Consider the following 19,336-nt stretch of genomic DNA (forward strand, 5'->3'; position numbering starts at 1 on the left):
GTGTTTTCATGTTTAATTACGATGAATTAAAGACTCTGTATCAATGTTTTTCCCATTTTTTTTGCACTTTTTTGGTTTGAAGGTACTCTACTTAGATGGCATAAAAATCCCAGAAAGCTGTAAGTTCCAAATGGCCATCATGCAAAAATTAAAAGTAGACATATAGACCTACACGAAAAAGTATGTAGGCAAATGCCATCTTGATTGGTACCGATCGGTCAAATTTGGGGGGTCCAGCTCATGCACTAAAATGGTTTATTTCGCCCACTCTTAGTGTCGTTAGTGGTCACGCGGATTAAGGCGCCGCATTCTGTCACGATGGTGGTAGATTGCGGGGCATCGATTCGAATCCCACTAATGACATCTAGCAGCCATATGGCCTTTGTTGCCTAGCAGCAGGACAAATTACTTCATTGGAGGGGGACTCCCTTGTGATGACTTAATTTGGGGATTATTTAATCCTTTAATCACCCACTCTTAAAACCTGTGCTTCCTGGCTTTTCTGGAGGCAAAGTCATTTATGACATCTGAATAAGAAATCTGATGGCTAACTTTGCTGTTGATACTTATCACTGCCAGTCCACTAAGCCTTTCTTGTGCCATGGAAGATCTTTCTTATTTTTCTTTTCTCTGCCCCTGAGGGATATGTCCTTTTTTGTGAAATCGTTAGCCTAACAACTAGCGGAGCAGATAACAGCAATTTTGCTGTAGAATCATGCACATGGTGATACAAGCACCAAAATTGGCATGATGACTGCCAAAGGTATACTTAACAAATCTGTCCGACTAGCCACCTGAAAATCCAAGATGGCGGCCATTTTTCAAGATGGCCGCCAAATTGAACTTCCGATAATGCATTATCGCATAAATAAGGATCTACCAGGCCGATTTGAGTGATCTTGTTGTCAAATTGTATGTTTTTTGGCATGCCGAATTAATTTTTTGCCACTTTCAACACTCTCAAGTAAATATTTCATCATGATTTAACCAATTATATTGGATAGTTTAGTCAATGGTTGGGAGTTTATCTGATTTGTATGTGGTTTGTATGCTAGAAGGCAGTGGCTGGACCAGTGCCATTTCTGAAGCAGTGGTGGCGTCATCAGGTACAGCAGAGTCATTTCTGGCTGCGTCAAGTGTCACCAGTACAAGACTTGCCCACCAGATCACAGCATGCGGCCTGTATACCCTGATGAAAGAAGCTTACCGAGACTACTGTTCTGAGACTGAGATGTCAGGTAGCTTGCCTCTGACCTTTGATGACTGGCATGCTAAGCGGAGAAGCGTGAGTCCACAGTTCCAGTTTTGGAATATGGTGTTGGATATGGAGCTAGCAATATTCCTCCTGATCCGTTCTTTCAGGGAAGGAGACTTCGAGCTGTACCGAGAAGCCCTGTCAGAACTGATTCCGTACTTCTTTGCAAACAACAACACCAACTATGCCAGATGGCTTCCAGTGCACTTGCGGGACATGATGTCTCTTGACCAGCAGCATCCAGAAGTCGCCAAAGAGTTTCACAAAGGGAACTTTGTCGTTCACAAGTCTAAAAGAGAGTTCTCTGCCCTGGCGATAGATCAAGCCCATGAACAAAATAACGCTGTCATTAAAGGCGACGGAGGAGCTATCGGTCTGACTGAGGATCCTGGAGCATTAAGAAGATGGATGGTGGCTGGACCTGAAGTGAGCCGCCTAGTTGCTGCCTATGAGGCCGTATCCTGTGTGAAGGATGCAACCATCACGAACAACCATCACGAGCAGAATCCAAGTGCCCAGAGAAGATTTGCTGAGAAGGTTGAATCACTGCTAAGAGTGTTGAAGGAGATGGGCAACCCTTTCCAAGAAGAATCAGCTGAGCTACTAGTTTTAGACACGAAGAACATTGCAGATCCAGCCCTTGCAGAGCTGGTTGGCACACATCATAAACAAGGAAAACAACAATTCTGTTTATTCATGGAAGGCCTGAAGAGTAAAGATACAAGTTCATTCTACCAACCCATCAAAAAGAACAAGGTTGCTTTCTTCAAAGAAGAGAAGGCTGCAAACAGTTCCAAGGAAAAGGCACTGAAAGACGACTGCCACCTGTTCTCCAGACTATTCATTTCGTGCCAAGTCAGAGAGTGTGATTTGCAAGACTTCTTCAGGCATGAAAACCAGGCAGCTCCTGCCTCGCTCAGTGATGGTGGCAAGCTCCATACATCTCAGAAATCACAGCTCACTGAAATTCTTCAAACCAAGGTTACTCTGCCAGACAGAGAACCATACGGAGATGTCATCATAATTGATGGTTCAGCGCTCATCAATGCCGTGCCTCCGCGGAGCTCAAAGCCATTTAAAGACTACGCCAAGGAAGACATCCTGCCGAAAGTGGAATCATATGGTGCCAAATACAATCGGGTGGACATAGTATTCGATGTCTATAAGAAGTCAAGTCTGAAGTCTGAAACCAGGTCCAAAAGAGGACGAGGGATCAGAAGGAAAGTGACAGGAACATGCAAGACACCACAAAACTGGAAAAGCTTTCTGCGAGATGACAGCAACAAGACTGAGCTCTTTCATTTCCTTGCAGAGAAAATATGTGAAGCTGATACAAAAAGCACCATCATTGTGACAAAGGGAGACAATGTCATCAGCAATAGAATGAAATCCCTGGATGCTTTAGCTCCATGCTCTCACGAGGAAGCAGACACCAGAGTGTTTGTACATGCCAGGGATGCAACTTTAGAAGGTAGCAAGTCCATCATCATCAAAGCAAATGACACTGATGTCGTTGTGATAGCAGTATCAACACTGCCATTCCTACAAGAGCTTGGTCTGGAAAGTATGTGGGTTGCCTTTGGGCAAGGAGCCAATGCAAGGTGGATTCCAGTTCATGAGATAGTGGTTGCAATAGGGCCAGAGAGAGTCAGTGGCATCCTGTTCTTTCATGCTTTTACAGGCTGTGATGTCGTTTCTGGTTTCCGTGGGAAAGGAAAGAAGTCTGCATGGTTGACGTGGAATGTATGTAATGATGTCAGCAAAACCTTCATGAAACTCAGCCACTGCCCGCGAGAAGTTTCTGATGATGACCTGTACAAGCTAGAGCAGTTTACTGTCCTGATGTACGACAGGTCCAGTGCAGCTAGTAGTGTTGACGAGGCAAGGCTGGATCTCTTTGCCCGCAAGCAGAGGTCTTATGATGCAATTCCACCAACCAGAGCTGCCCTCATGGAGCATGCAAAGCGTGCTGCCTACCAGAGTGGGATCATCTGGGGCCAGGCAACTATCCCCAACCCAGAAACCAGCACTCCTGCCGACTGGGGTTGGATTCGAACAGGAGAGACGTGGCAGATATGCTGGACAGCCCTTCCCCCCAATTGCAGCATGCTGTCAGGAACTGACAAAGTGCTCCTGCAAGAAAGGCTGCACCCGGAGATGCAAATGCTTCCGCTCAGGACTCTCTTGCACTGCTCTGTGTAGTTGTGTGTGTGAGCAGTAGCAGCGTGCTGAACTGAAAACACATAAACTCACTTTGGGACATTCCAAAATGTTTTGATGCATTATTATTTCGGTATTAATGGGGTGTTGTTTTTTTTTGCTCCAGTATGTGTCCGTCCATTTATATTGTATGTTCAAATGTTCAATGCTATGTTTTAAAAGTGTTTTATTATTTGAATGTTGGGTGAACTCTCAGGACTCTTGAACTGCTCTGTTTAGCTGTGTGTGTGGGCAGTAGCGACCTACAGTGTACTGAGCTGAATTCAGTACACAGTCACATGAACTCACTTCGGGACATTAAGAAATGTTTTGATGTATTATTATTTCTGTATTAATTTCTATGCCAGTTTGTGCAACATAATGACTCCGTCCAATAATTTTGTATGTGCAAATACCCAGTGCTATTCATGTACACTGTAAGTGCTTGATTGAATCTCTGATTAAACGTGTTTTATTGTTTGAATTTGCTTTCTTTTATCTAAGCATTGCTAAAAGCTTTTGAAAGTGGCAAAAATGAATTCAGCATGCCAAAAAACATACAATTTGACATCAAGATCACTCAAATCGGCCTGGTAGATCCTTATTTATGCGATAATGCATTCTCGGAAGCTCAATTTGGCGGCCATCTTGAAAAATGGCCGCCATCTTGGATTTTCAGGTGGCTAGTCGGACAGATTTGTAAAGTATGCCTTTGAGTGTCATCATGCCAATTTTGGTGCTTGTATCACCATGTGCATGATTTTCCTATAATCCGCCCCACTAAACCTGTTAACCCATTCGCCCCGGAAGTTAGAAAACACGCACCGCGCTCCATCCGGGCGGTTCGCGCGCGCCAAGATTTGAAGCTTTAGTATTGAATAATCAATGTTTTAGCCATAAACTCAATATATTCATCACATACTATATATCAGGATGTGTAAAAATCTTTGTATGTTACAATACACTTCCCATTGCTATGCTAAAAAGGAAAACAATACAAAATTTTACTTTTTATATTTTACGTTTTTTTTTTTTTTATTACAATTCGGGAGATTTCTCCCTGAATCTCTTGGGTGGTGGTGCTGTGATGGCGGAGGTGGAGGGCTGTGAGGGAAAGGCGGAGGTGGAGGGGAGTGTGGTGAAGCCGGAGGTGGAGGGCTGTGAGGGAAAGGCGGAGGTGGAGGGGAGTGCGGTGAAGCCGGAGGTGGAGGGCTGTGACGGAAAGGCGTAGAGGGAATTCATAAGAATTGTGCATTTGGTGATAAGTTTTTGAAATTTGGCATGGATGTAGATATGGCCATAAGGATTTCAAAAACCATCGCAAACAAAGTGGGCCTGCCCCCTGGTGGCCGGTTTGCACTAAATTCAATATGGCCGCCATGCGACACTGACGATAATGTATTTCAGCTTCTATTTACACTAGAACATCATGCAATACCTCTTTTTCTACATATTTTGACATGCCAAAGCCATTTATCAGGTTCCAAAACACTTTTGATGGCTGGTTTAAGAGATATCCAATATGGCCACCATGCGGAGCTACAGATGTGATATCTCAGATTCTATTTACAATAGAGCATCATGCTCATACCCATTGCCTACTTATTTTGGCATGATAAGTCCATTTATTAGGTTTAAAAACACTTCTGATGGCTGGTTTAGTAGATATCTGATATATTGCTGTGTTTAAATGACATATAATATATACATATAGAGAAAGAGAGAGAGAGAGAGAGAGATGTATGGGCATTTCATTTGCGGTAAACACTGTTATTTATTGTTGAAAAGACTCCCCTAATATATCTAGCATTTGCATGCCAGTATGTGTAGCAAATGGCAACATATACCTGTCATGCAAAATATACATTATTTCAAACGCGAAATAAATTGCACGCGAACAGAGAGAGAGAGAGAGAGAGAGAGAGAGAGAGAGAGAGAGAGAGAGAGAGAGAGAGAGAGAGAGATTTCAATACGTCACACACACACACACACACACACACACACACACACGAAAACCTGCAAAAAACTACGAATGGAAACACTATGAGAGAGAGAGAGAGAGAGAGAGAGAGAGAGAGAGAGAGAGAGAGAGAGAGAGAGAGAGAGAGAGAGAGAGGATCGGATTATCACCTGACATGTGACTGATAAGTTCGTTCTCTCTCTCTCTCTCTCTCTCTCTCTCTCTCTCTCTCTCTCTCTCTCTCTCTCTCCGTCTGTAAGCTGGTGGCTGTGGCTGCTAAAGCTGACGAAACAGAGAAAAAATAAACCTTCATGCGAAAACTTATTCTTGTCTGCGATATAATAGTTACATATATTCATTTTCCTAGATAATATACATATCTAAGAGAACGAATGGCTTTTGGTTTTCTTGGGTACACTCATCTAAAACGCTTATGGCCCGCAAGACGTAATAATACGTCCCCGGACTGGAGGTAAGGCTTCTGGACGTATATATACGTCACCGGACTGGCGCGCGTAGCCACCATGACGTATATATACGTCCCCGGACTGAAGGGTACACTGCATGTCGGGAACCGTCAATTGCACGTGTTTGTTGTTGTTTTTCTGGTCACTGTGTCAGGAAGCGCCGGTGCAGCGAAGCCTTATAGTCAGTCCGGTGGCTTAGCGAAAAAAAAACGTGACACGCTAGATTAAAGCAACAAACTTTGCACACTGGTTGTTTGGGTCCCATGGAAGAATATTAGAGGGTGGTGCCCGATCTGCAATACCCAGGAAAAAAAATGGCCGCCCGAAGACCATTTATGATCCCAGATAAATACTACTTGATTGGATTTAAGGGTGATTTAGCACAATCTATGGATGATTTAAGTACAAAGAACCACATAACATTACTTATAATATATTTTTACAACTCCATATTGTCTCCATATCTTTGATCATATAGAAATAACTATTTATACATGGGCGAAAAATAACAAATAGGCTACAATATATCTTTTATTGCTCTTGGTGGCCCCTTTGTGGCCTCGAGGCCCTAAGCCACCGCTTACTTCGCTTATGTGTCGGGCCGGCCCTGCCTTCATGGACTTTGAGAAAATAATGATTCACGATAAGATGTAGCTAAGAACGTTTCGAAACAAGGAACGATATGTTGGATGGAGACCCGTATGCTTGCTTACTGAAAATAGGCCACAAAGTATAACAGCATCATTGGCTTGTCAGACAGTGCTATTTACTATTTACCGCCGAAGAGCCTGACACTGGGTTGTGTGAACTTGTGTGTAGATTCCAGCTAACACAAGTTGCAAGAATTGTCGTCAGACTAAGACAAGGAAAATAATTTTATTTCACCTTTCTGTAAAGAACAGTGAAACAAAAGCAAGTCTATAGTTTGTGCTTTGTAGGTATATCTATTATCTTCCCCCAAAAAGCAAATAGAAATTTTCGTGAGGCAGAAGCAAGGAAAATATTAAAGTCTATAGGTTAAATGTTTTCCTACAAAGAACAACATGTGTTTGAATTCAATGATGAGTGTGATGTGTGGTCTATCATAATAACTATATTCCTGGACTGAATTAGTAACAATGTCCACATCGAAATTCTACTGCACATTTAGCGAGATAACTGACGAAATGATCATTTGCATTGGTTTGTGTTTGTGTTGTGATTTGTATATAGATTAAAAAGTTTCTTAATTTTCGTCTAGGTAGTATGGAAAAAGAAAGTAGTAAATTCCCATTGCTCAACACGGCAGCGGCTAATGTTTGGAGTGTATATGCTGATCATCCTCCGTCCAAAACCTCGATAGTCTCCTCCCATTGGTTTCACTTTGTGAAATGTATGGGAGCTCGGAGTAAAGATAATCTTTCCTCCGAGTATGGGAGCATAACTATTTGCTGACTTGCTGTATAAAAACTCCTTGAAAAACACTCAGCACGAGTTGACTTTCATCTCTTGCGCATCTAAAACATTACCTTGCATATCCTATGTTTTGTGCCTATACAGGGATTGATACAATATTTCTTAGCCTGTGAAATAGTTCAGTAACAACCATGTGAACGTTTTCAGGTGAAACCTGCGTCTGCTGCGCAAGGCTATTTGCAACTGCAAGCATCCCCGTGTAAATGTCCCCTGTATGTAATAATTATTAAATCAAATCAAACTAAGATGGAAGTGAATAAGTTACAAAAGGCGTTTGTTTTCCGGGATGGAAAATTGGATGATTTTTAAATCCTCCCACTGAGGACAGGACAGCTAGTTTGCTTCACGCAAGTCACTACCTACTCTTTATCATTGTCGATCAAAAATGTCTTGACATCTAACCTCAAATTTTTCTTCATTAACTTCTGCAACATTCACGGTCTTAGATCTAATTTTCAATCTGTAGAACACCACCTCTCCTCTGCTAAACCTAATCTTTTCCTCACCAAAACACAGGTGTCTGAAGCAACTGGCAATAACCCCTTTTCTGTTCCCTCCTACTTTCTCTATCCTCATTTTCGTTCCAAAGCTTGATGTTGCGTCTACTCGTATGTGCGCAACGACTTAACTTGCTCTCTTGCCCACGCTCTTGAATCTTCTGAGTTTTCCACCATCTGGCTTCAACTCAAAAGTCACTCTCTAACTAAATCTATCTGTGCTATCTCTTCTCTAACTCCTCCGAATATAGTAAATCCTTGGACTATTTAACTTCCATAGTGGAGCACATTTTGGTTCTCTATCCTTTCGCAGAGATCTCTATCCTTGGAGATTTCAATGTTCACCACCATCTTTGGCTATCCTCTCCCTTCATTAACCATCCTGGTGAACTAGCCTGCCTTCAAATTTGTTATCCTACATGACCTAGGGCAATTGATGCAACACCCTACTCGTATTCCTGACCGTCTTGGAGATACGCCCAACATTTTTGGTCTTTTTCTTGCCTCTAATTCTTTTGCTTATGCTGTTACCTTATCTTCTCCGTTGGGCTCCTCCAATCACAACCTCATATCTGTCTCCTGTACTATTTCTCAAATCCCTCCTCGGGATCCCCCAAAGCGGAGGTGTATCTGGCGTTTTGCGTCTGCCAGTTGGGTGGACCTGAGGAGATATTATGCTGATTTTCCCTGTAATGATTACTGTTTCCGTGTCAGAGACCCATCTCTGTGTGCTGAATGTTTATCACAGGTGATAGTGTCTGGCATGGAGGCGTACATTCCTCACTCTTTTTCTCAATCTAAACCTCCGAAACTTTGGTTTAACTCAGTTTTGTTCTTGTGTTATACATGACAGAGAGGTTGCCCACAAAAGGAACTTGAGCCTTCCATCACCTGAATCTCATGTACTTTATATTTCTGCCCGGTTTCACGCCAAGTCTGTTCTTCAACTTGCCATAAATAGAAAAATGTCAAAATCTTTCATACTCGAACTCCCCTTTAGACTTATGGCATCTGGCCAAAAACATCTCCAATAACTTTACTTCTTCATCTTTCCCTCCTTTATTTCATCCTAATGGCACCACTGCCATCACTTCTATCTCTAAAGCTGAACTCTTTTCTCAGATCTTTCCTATTAATTCTACCTTGGATGATTCTGGGCTCGTTCCTCCCTCTCTTTCTCCATCTGATTATTTTATGCAATCAATTAAAGTTCTTTGTAATGATGTTTTCCATGCCCTCAATGGCTTAAACCCTCGGAAGGCTTATGGACCTGAAGGGGTCCCTCCTATAGTTCTCCAAAACTGTGCCTCCGTGCTTACACCTTGCCTGGCCAAACTCTTCAAACGCTATCTATTGACTTCTACCTTTCCTTCCTACTGGAAGTTTACCTACATTCAACCTGTTCCTGAAAAGGGTGACAGTTCTGATCCCTCAATTAAACTACCGTCCTATAGCTTTAATCTTTTGCTTGTCTTAAGTTTATAAATCTATCTTCAATAGGAAGATTCTTAAACACGTCACTTCTATCTGATCGCCAGTATGGCTTCCATCAAGGTCTCTGTACTGGTGATCTGGATTTTCTTATTGAGTCTTGGTCATCCTCTTTTAGAGATTTTAATGAAACTTTGCTGTCATGTTAGACATATCAAAAGTTTTTGATAGAGTTTGGCACAAAGCTTTGGTCTCAAAACTACAATTCTACGGCTTCTATCCTTCTCTCTGCAACTTCATCTCAAATGTCCTTTCCGACCATTCTATTGCTGCTGTAGCAGACGGCCACTGTTCTTCTCCTAAAGCTATTAACAATGGTGTTCCTCAGGGTTCTGTCCTATCACCCACTTTTTTCCTAATATTCATTAATGACAGAGGCGGTCCTGGCTTCTTTTACGACCTGGGCGAACCCTCCATTGGACGCCCTCCGCCTCCCCAAATCCAAATCCAAATCCAAATCCGCTGTCATACCCAACCTGAGAGTGAGACTCGCAGCCAAAAGTTGATACCACGCACCCCCCCTCCCCCTTACCTTTTCTTTTGACACAACCTGTATCCATGACTTAGCAGTAGGGGCACCCCACTTTCTCTAAATTGACATGGAAATTAGCGTTATTAGAGTAGAAAACTGGCAATTTTTTTAAGAGGGAGCGGGGAAGGGGTGTTCATGCTCCCCCAAATAGATTGCGCTCTGGGCGGTCGCCCACATTGCCCATAACAAAAACCGTCCCAAATTAATAATCTTAACCAAACTTCTTGTCCTACCCACTCATATGCTGATGATACCACCCTACACTTTTTCCAAGTCTTCTCAAAGACGACCAATCCTTCAAGAAGTCAACATTACTAAAATTACTGATTGGGGCAGAAAAAAAACTCATTAGTTTTGAATTCCTCAAAAAACTCAATTCCTCCATCTATCAATTCGACACAACCTTCCAGACAACTATCTCCTCTTCTACAATGACATTCAATTGCCCCTTCTTCTACACTGAATATTCTCGGTCTGTCCTTTACTCATAATCTAAACTGGAAACTTCACTTCACATCTCATCTCTTGCTAAAACAGCTTCTATGAAATTAAGCATTCTGAGGCATCTCCGCCAGTTTTTCTCACCTCAAATGCTAACTCTGTACAAGGGCCTCATCCGCCCATGTATGAACGGAGGAGGAGATGGCGAAGTGGATAAGGTGGTGAGTGTGGGATTGGGAAGACGTCCACGCGTAGGTTCGAATGTACCGCCTTGAAACTATGTCATTTGTCGAGTGGTTTTAAGTTACTTACATGCCACCATGATACCCAGGTTCCAAGTGGTTACACCAAAGATACTGCAATGTGACCCCAGCATAATGCTGGAGTCACACTACAGGGTTTTTTTTTTTTTATTTATTTCTTTTTTTTACTATGACTTCCCCAACGGTAGTAGGAGGGTTGTCCCAGGTAGCAATGACGTCATTTTAATGTTTTTTGGCCTGTCGTAAGATGTCGTAAATCAAGTCACACGTGAACATAACGATATTGTACGATGTCGTAAGATGTCCTTGTTGTCAAACGACATCGTAGAAACATTGCGACAATCAAGCACTGCATTCTACTGTCAGGAAGAGAGGTACGACAAGCAAAGCCATTTCATCGGGTGTACGATGACGTACGATGACGTTATAGAGAGATACGATATCGTACATGCTGGTAACGACATTGTTTGACATCGAACGAATAAAAAAATCGTTAAGATACTGAGTTACGACTGGTCTTTGAACATACGTTTGGCAGTAACGCACGAAAACTTTGTCGCTAGAATCGTTGTGACCAGTGTGACAGCTCGTGCGTTGTCGCCAGTTAAAAAAAAAAAAAAATTAATCCCAGTTCACACCGTGCTCTCAAGATGGTTTATCCACCGAAGACGATGGGGCAGAGGAAGGGCATGGGTGGGTATGATGTCCCATCGTCATCGCAAGATCTCTTTAGGGACATCCTTGGACATCGCAGCCCAATTGGACATGAGTATGGAGGGGCCGCCTCCGACACTAGGAGTGAACATCCACCTTCAGACCCCCACGAAGGTGGGCACAAGAAGGCCAGCAGGAACAATTGGAGGAGCAACAGCAGTACCGCCAGCACCAACACCAACACCAGGACGAGAGGACAGATTTTTGTCTCAAGTTTCCAAGCAGCGTATTTCTGTAATTAGCCTGTTTGCAGCTAGGCTCGTAGACACCTATCAGCGCTAGAATTTTTAATTGTCTCCGAGTTCCTGGGGCAAAGGGGTGACTTAGCTAATCTGGAAATCGATATGTAGAAAAAAGTACATGAATTGTTGCACATGTGCATTTAAAATTTAAAAAATAATTAAGTTATTATTCTAACTTGCTGGTGTATGAAAAGTCTTTGTTGATGAAATTATAAGATAAACTTAAAAAAACATAATAATTTTTATTTAAGTAAGTATGAGCACTAAAAATAAAAGTATACCAATTTCGGTTTCTGCATTTTATCTGAGTGTTGAAAAATATGGATATCACTGTCACGTCCTATATATAAAGATAATTAGTGAAATAAAAACAATCAGCACCGCTGGCGGACGTACGACGCACTAAACTTCGCGCCGTTAAGAAGACTGGTAAGGCTTGGAGTGTTGTGATTTGCTGCCAGCAGCTGACGATATCGTACCGGAAAGCATTAAGTCTGCGACACAATACTATGTTTTCTATGTACTGCATGGACTTGTCTCTTGTTTGCTATACTCAAATGAAATTATGTATCAGTATACATCCGTTGATAATAGTATGAAATGATAAATTGCTTGCCTTGATACAATTTTATGCTGTTTTAAGAATATCATCTGAAATTATGGATTGAGGCTCAAACAATGTTATTTGCAGTTAAGTTATCATGAAATTAATTTACTTAAATTTCCGATGCGTTTGTGTGCAACTATACACCCGTGTAAGCTTGTAAAACTTGCCCCAAAAAGTACTTATTTTCCAGCAAGAATTACAAAATCTAGCGCTGTCTGGCATCAAAACGCTGAGTGAGCGCGGTAGGGAAAAAATTTTAGCGCGGAAGTACAGGTACGGACTATCTGCGTTTCGAGGTCCGGAGGAACGGTACCGGACTACTTGATATCCAGTAACACGCCCACCTCTGGAAAATACTAGAGAGTGATAGAAAGTAGACTGAGAGAGATGGTCATAGTACGCAACCTCCAATTTGGATTTGAGGGGACTGAGCACTGTAGATGCAGCATTTATTGTACGGCAGATACAGGAAAAAAATCTAGAATATCGTGGACTTGGAGAAGATTGTCGAAATATTGTGGACTTGGAGAAGGCGTATGATAGGGTGCCTAGGAAAATATCAATTGTACTGAAGCTTGAAAAAGAGAGGAATGTCAGAAAAGATGATAAGACGAATGAAAATGATGTATGAGGGAGCAAAGACAACAGTGCAGGCAAAGTATGAGGAAAATTAAACCTCAGCTGAAGTAGGACTCAATCAGGGATCAGCTTTGAGTCCATTTCTCTTTCTCACAGTGTTGAAGAGAATAACGATGGATGTGAGAGATAATGATGATTTGTGGGAGTTGCTGTTCGCCGACGACTTAAGGCCGATTCCCACTTGATGAGCTGGAAGCCAAAAATGTGGCTGGCAGCCAATAAACATGCTGGCAGCTCAAAACTGAGCTGCCAGCTCGTTTTTTTTAGCTGCCAGCTGATCATCGATTGGCTCCCAGCCAACAATTTTATTTCTTGCTTTGTGCTTGTACCATTGAGCTGCCAGCCAGCAAAAAATAAATCAGTTCATTTTTTGCTGGCAGCCACATTAGGCTTGTTGAATGTTATTAACTAATTACATACTTACAGTGATTGTTTTAAAGTGAAATGGGACCAAAAGTGGTAGTTAATTGGGACAACCTTGAACACTTATGTCAAGAGGTGGAAAAATTCCCTGCTATATGGGACAAACAGCATCCAGACCACAAAAGCCCAAATATATTGCTGAAATGTGGGTCTTCAGCAGTCAAGTGGGAACTGATATGCAAGCATAACCACAACTGGCTTGCAAACCAAGCTGCCAGCCAAGCTTACAAGCCGATCAGGTTTGCTTCCAGCCAGCCAGACTGGCTGCCAGCCACATTTTTGGCTTCCAGCTCATCAAGTGGGAATCGGCCTTTATAGTCATCATTGCAGATACGGAGGAAGAATTACCGGAGAGATGGAAAGGCAACCTCGTAAGTAAGAGAATGAAAATGAACACACAAAATACAGAGGTACATAGGCAGCAGGATTTAGGGGGGCCATGGGGGCCATGGCCTCCCCCAGAAGCTTGATTGGCGCCCCTAAGAGGCCAACCTTGCAATTCAGTGGGTCAGATTCCCCATTTTCTCCACAATGTCCCTGGAAATTACAATTGAAATTGAAATGCATAATATTTCTTGGTTGCCAAGGAATAGGATGCATTCTGCATTCTAATACTAATTTGATTTAGCGACCAAATTAAGCGATAATCGTGAGAGATGTCAAATCTTTAATAATAATAAATCAGCTGAGCAGCAAGCTGCCAGCCTGCCAGTCATTCGTCGGCGTTCAGCTTCCATGTTGGTTGTCTAGCGGGCAGCCACTTAGCCGCCAATGACCACTAACTTCTACAGTTCTCCCCTCTCGGCAAGTTTCTACTCATTTTTAAGGTTAGTACCGACTGCACTAATAATTACCCCGGCTTCTCCTATATTATGATAATGATGAATGTGCAGCTGTAGGCTACTAGGCCTACTCTTATTTTTATTTATATGAAGTTCAAAACTGCATTAGGCGTGCTGGAACGCACAACAACTGAGTGTTCGTTTTTGTGGCAGAGTTTGTATGCATGATTTTATTAACTCTAGTGTACATACTAGGTTATTGATTTATAATTTCGAACCTGTAAGTCTTACTAATTTGTTATAAAAAGAAATAGTATAAAGCTATGCCACGAAGGAAGTCAATAAAGGAAGCTGAAGGAAGACAAAGTTGACTACAGACGAAATAGACGAACGATTCAGCAGAGGCAAGATTGCCAAGATGGCACTTTTCATTAGATATATAATTTGGGTTTGATCTCTAACAAATTTTTGTAATATTATAGTTATAGCTAGGCTATATCACGTGTTTAAACTAAAGATGATTAAAGTGTAATTGAGAACCAAGTGAAGTCGATTACATTATTATTTTTAATCTAGCGCATTATTAGCGGTGTAATTCCAATGTTCTGCTATTGACAACCCTGCATGCGCTCAGCTGATCAAAGACTGTAAACAGATTCGTGTGTGTTTTCAGAATATCGTCTACTTTTGTTTGTTTTCTAATCCAGAAAGCTTGTTTCCTATCTCTTCGAGTTATCCCCAACATTACCCTCTCCATTCCTCTTTGGGAACAAGGTATAAACAACCATATTACATTTTTATCAATAAATGTAAGATGAAACATATCATCACTCTATGAGCATTGTTCATTTTCGTTACTGGTAGCCTAACAGTTCCTTTTTCCAAGATTATGTCAACAAGAGCGCTTGGTAACATAAGACTCTCATTGAGCTGGTAAATTAACTGTATTCCGCCCAAAATATAAGGTCAGCACACCTTGTGACAGAAACCACCATACGCCCCTGATATATATATATATATATATATATATATATATATATATATATATATATATATATATATATATATATATATATATAATTATGCTGTCTCCACAGTCCTATATGCCTGTGTATTCTTTTATATTCCCAGATTCCCTGGCATTATGCATACAGGTGTTAGCTATACGTGTCCCATTTACTGAAAGGGGCCTACTGGTAGTGTCTGATATTATGTATATAATTATTACTCTAACTCCTCCTCTTTAAATCTTTTGTTGCATGACATTCATTCCTTTGTGTTTTCAGAGCTTTGGCGGGATCATACTTCAATGGGATTTGCACTGAGTGACTGAGCTGTTGTCATCATGAGTAGTAATAAGAAGAAACAATCTGGAGCTGGGAACAGACGGGTAAAGGCGCAGAAGCTCATGCATTCTAAATAGCAAAAAAATTATTGTTGAAACACAGGATTTTTTCTGAGAGCCATTGCTCAGGTGGCTCCAAAAAACACATAAAATAGCTCAAAATCTCAAAATTTTCTCCGGGGGGCTGGGAACCCCCCAGCTGATAGGGCTCGCTTCGCTCGCCAATTCCTCTCGCTAGAGAAAAAAACGCCCCTATCCTCATTGGCCCCCCCCAGAAAACCTCTCTAGATCCGCCTATGAGCAGAGAAGGTTATGAGGAAATAAATGTAACATCATTTCACTGTTAGAAAGGAGACAAAGTGAAGATATGAGATGTGTGGAATATGTAATATAAAGAAGGCAAGAGAGGAGACAGCGACTAACCCTGCAATGACAGGCGGCGTCACACTAGCACTTTTCCGTCTTCTTTTTCTGTCAATTTTCTGACGACTGTCAACTTTTGCAGATGGTGGCCTTCACACACAAGCTTGCTTCCGCCTTTGCCGCGCTTGTCGATTGTAAACAAACATGGCTCCTCATTCACTCCAACAAGCCGCGGCTTCTTTGCACCTTATAATGTAATCAGCTGTTTTGTGATCCCAAAAGCAACGGTGACCTCTAATACTCTCTATGAGAAATTCGTCAGTGTGTTTTGTCCACTGCTCATCTTGGCCAGCTACTTGGAAGTTGCCTTGGAAATATTCAAAAGCGTCGCACATTCGCACTCCCCTGGAAACGTACACAAACAACTGACGAACTTTTCATTGCTAGGCTAGAAGAAAAAAAAAATTTTTTACAAATATATATTCATCAACTCATTTAAATTTGTTGTCATTATAATAGCATTCTTTCTTTTCACAAAAAAAAAAAAAAAAAAATTTAATAAAAGTGTTGATTAGAAACCATAGTTCTTATTTTGACTAAAAATTGGCGCTAGACGAAAACGATGCGTTCCGTCTGACTCAAGACGACGGAAAGAGTTGACAGTAGAGTAAAAAGACGACGGAAATCGCCTGAGACGACGGAAAAAGTGCTAGTGTGACGCCGCCTTAAATAAAGACGACGGAAAGAGTTGACGGAAGAGTATAAAGACGACGGAAAAAGTGCTAGTGTGACGCCGCCTTTAGTCGCTGTCTATTACTCTTGTGGGACGCTCGCAGGTGCCTGCCAGCTGCAGAAAGGCATAAGTGACTTTAAGAACATCATAGTCAACAAAATCGCTTGCCGGCACTGTCCCCGAGAAAGCGTCCCGCGCGCTCGCCTAGATTCCCGGCTCCCCCTTCGCAGCTCCTCCACCCACCTGATTTGACGTCACATAAAATTATAAATATATGGTATATAATTTTGTTTTTCCGAAGAGGTTCCTTGAGACATGTCATGTATTTTAAGGGTCACGCAAGGGTAAAAAGGTTGAGAAACGCTGCCTATTCGTTACATTATTCTCTCTCTCTCTCTCTCTCTCTCTATTCGTTTTCATGTTCCCTCTCTCCTTCATTTTCATATTCTCTCTTTCTCTCCTTCGTTTTCATATTCTCTCTCTCTCTCTCTCTCTCTCTCTCTCTCTCTCTCTCTCTCTCTCTCTCTCTCTGACCAATAGTGTAGATTCATAATATGTGACGTCAAATCATCTGGGTGGACTCGGTGGAGGAGCTGCGAAATGGGAGCTGGGAATCGAGGCGAGCGCGCGGGATGCTTTCTCGGGGCAGTGCCCGCTTGCCTACGTATACGATAGTGGAGAATAGCAAGGTAAGGCTGTCAGTACAATACTCTTGTGTCGCGAAAATACCGTCCAAATTAGGCTTGTGGCTGGCTTTGTTTACAAATCAACATGGCGCATGCGAAAAACAATGTCGTCGGTGTATATCTGGACCGTGGTCATCGGGACGTGGACTGTAAAGCCTAACGTAAACAAGACTCGGGAAAAGAGAGCAACATAAATTTGTGGCTTTTGTTTTTATGTGATATTCACTATCCAGTGTCATTGCTTTTGTTTCAGGGTACATTTATAGCAGTGTGAGCCACTACACAGAGGGTAACTTGTAGTCAGCGGAGGCTAGCAATGGTGTGGTGTATCTAGATGGTGAATCAATCAGTCGATTTTTTTCAAACGTGGTTTCCTGCCTTGATGAGGGTCTTCTTCCTCACCTGTCACAGTTGCATCCTCCAACCAAGATGTACTATTAAACGACAAGGAAAAAAAAAATGGTGGCTGGCTTACTTACAATGCAACAAAACTGTCAGGAAAAGAAACAACTAGCAGAACTCATGTAGGCGTAAACCAAGAAAATTTTCAATATGACGTTTGAAAGCATGGACAGTGGTGGATGAAAGAACCTCCTCAGGAAGAGAGTCTGTGAGTTCCAAAAGTTCCAAAGAGTGATGACACGAATAGAGAAACGAGCTCTGACATCCGTTGAGTTGTGTGGCGCGGAAAATCTTATTACTATGTTTTGTCATAATCTGATCTTTCTAACAGGCAACTAGTGAGGACACAAACCATTCATGATTATCCAAACCATAGGTAATCAGATCAGCACGACCCCTAATAGAAAACAGTTTAAGCCTGGACAGTCTCTCAGCTTATGATAAATCAGCAAAACCATAATTTTCTTGGTTCACTGTCTCTGAACCGATTCAAGTAACTGCAGACCTCCAATATAACCTGTGTTCCATAACACACTACCAAAGTCAATAATAGGGCAAATGTGAGCAATGAAATTTTGTGACATAAAGGCTGGAGCCCTACATAAAGTTCCCCCGAGAAACGTATTGGCAACACCGTTTGCTTTACAAAGCACCTCCCTAGTGTGCAGATGAAATTTCAGTGAATCATCCACCAGAATACCAAGATCCCTGACTGAAGATTTATTTGGAATTAGAAGGATACCAATGAAGTAGTCATTAATAGGGAAGGAATTAAATCTAGAAAAATTGATATGGACACATTTGTTAACTGAGAAAGAGAGACCCCATGACTGGCTCCTATGGAACAGTAATGATATGTCACCCTGAAGTGTTAGGCTTGCCCCATTGCAATTTGAAGTATTTACAGGAAGAGCCAGATAACTTGGTATTATTGCAGTTTCAACCAATACACCACACGTAATTATACACATTCTCACGGTCTACATCACACTTCTACGAGCATTTCTAACCCCATTTTACCCTCTCGGAAATTATTAATAACTTCAGGACACAAGCCTATAAATGTGCGGTGTTCAGTGAGTTTTCTCCGAGTCCAGCAAGCTGCGGCGAGCCATGGAGCTCTATCACACTCGGAAATGAGCAGTACACTGACTTGCATTTGTTTATAGCTGGGGTTTGTCGGTAACTGCTGGATAGGATTCTTTTATTGTCTATAGTTCTTTTGTCCAATGACGTGCCACCACCTGTTAACACCACGAGCTGCGCCAATGGGAATTTGCTATATGTATTCGTAGGCGGGGCACAGCTGGGCAGACAGGTGCATACTGGCACTGCACAGAGACATTTGTGTGCGGAGTTCAGCCATGACCACCAGTGACACTATAGTTGTAAGTTGTATAGTTGTGAAGGTTACGAATTTGATTACTGGGAAATCATCGCTCCTGCGATGCAAGGCAGTGTACAATCGAGAAGAGGACCAGCCAGAACCTTTAAGGTATTGTGAGGAGGGGTATTGGTAGAGGTAGGGCATATTGTGTGAAGCTATAAGAGAACCGGTGTAGGGGGAGGGAAGCTGCCCCAAAGGAAGGGTACGGTAGGTTAGGGTTAGGTTAGTGTTGTAGGGGGATCTGGGGGGGCGCAGCTCCCCCGGTTAGGTTAGGTTTGTTAGGGTTAGGTTAGTGTTGTAGGCGTGTAGGGGATGTCCGGGGGGGGGCGCAGACCCCCTGGCTAGGTCAGGTTACGTTAGGTTAGGTTTATGTTAGAGTTAGGTTAGTGTTGTAGGGGGAGTTAGGTGGTTAGGTTACGTTACGTTAGGTTTTTGGCCTTAGATTTTTTGGAT

General features: G+C 42.2%; 1 protein-coding gene across 5 annotated transcripts in view; it reads left to right on the top strand.

Annotated features, from left to right (window-relative positions):
- Window positions 1-13,652: 13,652 nt before the first annotated feature.
- The window catches only part of LOC123516005 (ATP-binding cassette sub-family C member 4-like), a 222,798-nt gene continuing 217,114 nt past the window's right edge, over window positions 13,653-19,336 (top strand). For 2 of the 5 annotated variants that reach the window (XM_045274991.1, XM_045274993.1), the window contains exon 1: window positions 16,963-18,884. Coding sequence is in view for 1 of the 5 variants with exons in the window: in XM_045274989.1 (XP_045130924.1) it covers window positions 13,957-14,012 (56 nt within the window). In the remaining 4 variants the exon portion in view is untranslated. Of the gene's footprint in view, window positions 14,742-15,253; window positions 15,358-16,962; window positions 18,885-19,336 lie in introns of those variants that run through there. The other 3 variants (XM_045274990.1, XM_045274992.1, XM_045274989.1) reach the window with 3 other exon arrangements.

Source organism: Portunus trituberculatus, chromosome 40 (assembly GCF_017591435.1).
Source record: "Portunus trituberculatus isolate SZX2019 chromosome 40, ASM1759143v1, whole genome shotgun sequence".
In the NCBI taxonomy this organism is placed as follows: domain Eukaryota; kingdom Metazoa; phylum Arthropoda; class Malacostraca; order Decapoda; family Portunidae; genus Portunus; species Portunus trituberculatus.